The sequence below is a fragment of the Meleagris gallopavo genome, chromosome 30, assembly GCF_000146605.3.
Source record: "Meleagris gallopavo isolate NT-WF06-2002-E0010 breed Aviagen turkey brand Nicholas breeding stock chromosome 30, Turkey_5.1, whole genome shotgun sequence".
In the NCBI taxonomy this organism is placed as follows: domain Eukaryota; kingdom Metazoa; phylum Chordata; class Aves; order Galliformes; family Phasianidae; genus Meleagris; species Meleagris gallopavo.
The window spans coordinates 4,580,348-4,585,123 of NC_015040.2; the positions used below are offsets into that span (position 1 = coordinate 4,580,348).

At 46.0% G+C, this 4,776-nt stretch overlaps 1 protein-coding gene across 2 annotated transcripts in view; it reads left to right on the forward strand.

Moving 5' to 3' along the window:
* DPP9 (dipeptidyl peptidase 9) overlaps positions 1-4,770 on the forward strand; it is an 18,356-nt gene extending 13,586 nt beyond the window's left edge. For both annotated transcript variants that reach the window (XM_003213334.4, XM_010725089.3), the window contains 8 exons: positions 253-405; positions 865-1,000; positions 1,344-1,489; positions 1,774-1,920; positions 2,076-2,228; positions 2,808-2,950; positions 3,282-3,393; positions 3,880-4,770. In XM_003213334.4, coding sequence (XP_003213382.1) covers positions 253-405; positions 865-1,000; positions 1,344-1,489; positions 1,774-1,920; positions 2,076-2,228; positions 2,808-2,950; positions 3,282-3,393; positions 3,880-3,972 — 1,083 coding nt within the window. In that variant the 3' untranslated portion in view covers positions 3,973-4,770. The remainder of the gene's footprint in view (positions 1-252; positions 406-864; positions 1,001-1,343; positions 1,490-1,773; positions 1,921-2,075; positions 2,229-2,807; positions 2,951-3,281; positions 3,394-3,879) is intronic.
* Positions 4,771-4,776: the final 6 nt, after the last annotated feature.

The following is a 4,776-nucleotide window of genomic DNA, read 5'->3' on the forward strand; positions in this document are numbered from 1 at the left end:
AAAAAAAAAGTGAAAAACAGAACACTACCACTTTGGTTTCTTTTTATTACTTCATTGGATTACATATGGTTCTCCATAAGTGCTACGTGTGTGTATTCCAGCTTGTCATATAAATGGATGTTGTGTATGTCCCTAGTGCTGTAAGTAGTCTGTCATAGTCTATTGGTGTTTTTAAGCCTTGGGACAGACTGAATGAAAAAAGAAGCAGTTGATGTCATCCTTCTGTCAGCAAGCCCTCTCTTCTTCATATAGATCTGGGTCAATGAGGCTACGAAGCTGGTGTATTTCCAAGGCACCAAGGATACCCCGTTGGAGCACCATCTCTATGTAGTCAGCTATGAGTGTCCTGGAGAAATCGTGCGACTTACCATACCAGGCTTCTCCCACAGCTGTTCTATGAGCCAGGTTTGTTATTCTTGTATCTTGTTTACAAAAAGTTCTTTGCAGAAGATACAAAGAAGTTCTTCATGGAGAAAGTGGTGAGGTGCTAGAACAGGTGCTGCCCAGAGAGGTTGTGGATGTCTCGTCCCTAGAGGTGTTCAAGGCCAGATTGGATGGGGCCCTGGTCAGCCTGGTCTGCTATGAAATGGGGAGGTTGGTAGCCCTACATTTGGCAGGGGGAGCTGGAGATTCATAATCCTTGAGGTCCCTTCCAACCCTGGCCATTCTGTGATTCTGTTTAGACACAAGATGCACTTGTCTCCTGTCTGACAGGGAATGGTAGTGAGTCATGCAGTGATTACCAGGGGGTTTTGTATTGGTTGCTTGAGATGTGGGAGCTCTAATCTAAGAACAGTGTGGAGGAGGCTGGTTGTGGGAAATGAAAGACCTCGATTCCCCTAACTCTTCCTCTTCCACCTGTAGAATTTTGACATGTTCATCAGCCACTACAGCAGTGTGAGCACTCCACCTTGCGTGCATGTCTACAAGCTCAGTGGCTCCGATGATGATCCGCTACATAAGCAACCCAAGTTTTGGGCTAGCATGATGGAGGCAGCCAGTAAGTCCTGCACAGTGTGTCACTGCTGGGTTATTTGACCCATGTCTGTTCTTAACCTGTCAAGTCTTACAGTTACAGCACAACATGCCCTTATTTGAAGATTCTCAGCTGAATGTGTGTTCATGGATGATCCATTCTGTGTATATATGGCCTATTGACCTATGTAGGCAGGTGGAGGTTGGTTGTTTCTGAGTGGGAGGTTTCTCTGAAAGGCAGTGATAAGTCTTGTTATGGTTTGGGTATTGAAAGAGCCCTGGCTAAGAGGATGAGGTTTTTCAGACTGGGTAGGAGACAGAGTCTGCTTTAGTTATTACATTGCTATTGTGTGAACTTGCTTCTGCAGGTTGTCCCCCAGATTACATCCCACCTGAGATCTTTCACTTCCGTACTCAGTCAGATGTTGAGCTCTACGGAATGGTCTACAAACCTCATGATGTCCAGCCTGGGAAGAAGCATCCCACAGTGCTCTTTGTGTATGGAGGCCCTCAGGTAATAGTTCAGATGGTTGATTGCTGGTAATGGCCATGGGATTGCTGTCCAGAGCAAAGTTCTGTGTAGCTCAGTCATGTGTCAGGACTTAAACTGAACCTCTGTTCTGACCTCTACCTCAAACCTGAAATGATTTTTTTTTTTTAAGCATTTAGACTGATTTGTCTGTCTCTAGTAGTTCATCTAGTGGCTGCTGTCTTGCTCACCATCCTGGGTAGCGAGTCAAACAGAGGAAGATAGTGGAAGACAGCTGCTTGGTTCTGAAACTTCTCTACCTTCTGCAGGTGCAGCTGGTGAATAATTCCTTCAAAGGAATCAAATACTTACGGCTAAACACACTAGCATCCCTAGGTTATGCTGTGGTAGTGATTGATGGAAGAGGTTCATGCCAGCGAGGACTCAGATTTGAAGGAGCCCTGAAAAACCAAATGGTAATGTATTTTTTTGATTAATCTGTTCCTTTTTCAAAGGCTACATGGCTGAACGTATGCCTGCATGAGCATTACTTATGCCTTATTGGTTCCTTAAGTTTTCAGGCTTATAAAGCCACTAACTTCAGCTTTTTTTTTTTTTAATTGCTCTTTAGGGTCAGGTGGAGATAGAGGACCAAGTGGAAGGTTTACATTATGTAGCAGAAAAATACGGGTTTATTGACTTGAGTCGAGTAGCCATACATGGTTGGTCATATGGGGGTTTTCTCTCCCTCATGGGTCTCATCTGTAAACCCAATGTCTTCAAGGTAAGTCCAGACGTGGTGGAGCATTATCTTGGGACTCATAGCTTTCTCAGCTTCTGTAGCTCTTGGTATCTGGAGCTGTCCATCAGAAACATCAAACAAAAAAGCCAGGCGAAAATGTCCCTCAGTCCTGCCCGCCTGCAGCTCTAGCATACAGCCCTGCATTCTGCTTGCAGGTTGTACTTTCTGAGACATAAAGAGGATGGACTCTCTGGAATGGAGTCACACCCCTGAGGCTACTGGTGGAAGACTTGACATACTATCAAATGAGATGATTGATACACTATTCCTAATGCCCTTTCCAAGTCTTCGCAGGTTTCTGGATCTATTCCACTTGTTTTCCTTGAAAGGGAAAGCCTTTAGTGCTGTTAGGATAGAATCTGCCTGATTTTGGTTACAAGAGAAACAGCATGAGTTGGAATCTGGGTTTTATGTGGGTTTTGTTGTGGAAGAATCCTGGTCTGAGTAACAGAATTGTCCAGAGCTTTTTTTTTTCCCTCCCTCACCAAGGAAGCAGAGAATACTTGAGCTCTATAGCACTTGATAATTGAAGTTGTCTCCTGCCACCTATTTGTTTGACAGATTGCTATAGCAGGTGCTCCTGTCACAGTTTGGATGGCATATGACACCGGGTATACTGAGCGGTACATGGATATCCCAGAAAACAACCAGCAAGGTTATGAGGCTGGCTCTGTGGCATTACATGTAGAAAAGCTTCCCAATGAGTGAGTACTGTGGGGCTGTAATCTGCTAAAAACCTGCTCCCAGATGCTGTGTGGTGCCATCAGCTGCACTTCTGGTGAATACCAAAAGAATGGATGAATTCTGAGGTGGTTTTATTTTAACTCATGAGGCTGGTTGCTGCTTTTTGCAGCAGTCTGGGGCATCGTATCTCCAGTCTCCTTTGCCAGTGGTGGAGGGGTTGAAGATCACGTCTCTGGCATTATTTTGACTGCTGCCTGGTCATTGTTCAGTTTTTAGTTTGCTGAATGGCAGCTCTTTGCTCAGACTCACAGAGCTTTTTGTTTGGATTCTCATATTCTCTCTCATCTTCAGGCCAAATCGTTTGCTGATCCTCCATGGCTTTTTGGATGAAAACGTGCACTTTTTTCACACAAACTTCCTGGTATCACAGTTAATCCGGGCTGGAAAACCTTACCAGCTTCAGGTAGGGCGAACAAGAGTGAAGTGGGAAGGTTAGTTAAATGTAGCAAGATAGTTTTCTGCTTCCTGCCTTGAGTATGGGAGAAGGTAGATGCAGATGCTTCCACGTGTTGCTCTTGTTGCAATACAGCTGATAGTAAATGCCTTATTTGACTTCAATGGGTGACCGGAAGGTGGCACTGTGACTGCTTCATTGCTAGTTGATGTGGCCTGTGTCTAAAAGCATTTGCAAATAGGGCTCCTGCCCTCAAGTCTGGAACTTTCCTTCTCCCCTGGAGCTGTTGCTGTCTCACATGGCTGTGGGCAGTAGAGGTGGCTGCTTTGCTGAGCAGAGTGGCAGTGCACATCACTCCAGTGAAGTGAGAGGCAGGCTGGGTGCTCTACACATCTCCTGGCACTCTTTTGTCCTGATGGAAACTGGGCACAAGGTGAGGGAGACTTGTTGAATGAGCAGCTCCTGATTAATTGTCTCATCTCTGCTTCTGCACAGATCTACCCCAACGAGAGACACAGTATTCGGTGCCCTGAGTCAGGAGAGCACTATGAAATCACGCTGCTGCACTTTCTACAAGAATACCTCTGAGAGCACATGCCTCTGCAAACTGGATGCTGACAGCTCACTTCGCCCTTCCTGTGCCCAGCCACTACCACCTCCCTTGACAGCCATCTAACCCAGAGCACAAATGGCTGAGTACCCATGTCGGGGTGTCTTGCCCTGAATAAGGGAGGAGGATGGAAGGTACTTTCCCTTTGGACAGTGCCACCTTCTTTCATTTTCCAAGCTGGAAGTCTGCCTCTGCTCAGCTGCTCATCCTATTTCTCTCTTCCAGCCCAGCTGTTAATGTGTTGTTTTTTTTTCTTTTTTGTTTTTGTTTTTTTGTCTGCTACTCCCTCTATCCTGGGGATTGATGGACAGTGGTCTGTCTCTTAAGACTGAGGTTTGCATCCATCTCTCTCTGTTCCCCATCCTTTTCCCTTCCACTGCACATCTGCAGTTCATGTACTCTTACCTGTAAGAACTCGGTGCCTGTGTTGGAAATAGAAGAGCTGAATAAGCAAGCTGCCTTAAGCCAGGAATGGGAGGGAAGAGAGAAGAACGTATTGTTAAAGCCCCAGGGCAGCTGATTGCTGGTGCTGTGTCCTGGCCCTGCTGCAGCAGCGTGGAGCCCTGGGATGTGAAGAGCTCTACAGAAGCATGCAACACTAGTCATTTCTATTTCTCAGTTTTATTTTGCAGAGCAGATGGAGGAAGTGGCTGGGGTTGGTAACAATGCCCTCACATGCCTTTCTCTAATGGCCGCTCACGAGAGTTGTGCCAAAAGTAGCATGGCAGCTGAAGCAGCTGGCTACAACTAGACATCATCTCTCTGGAGATAACAGCAGCTTT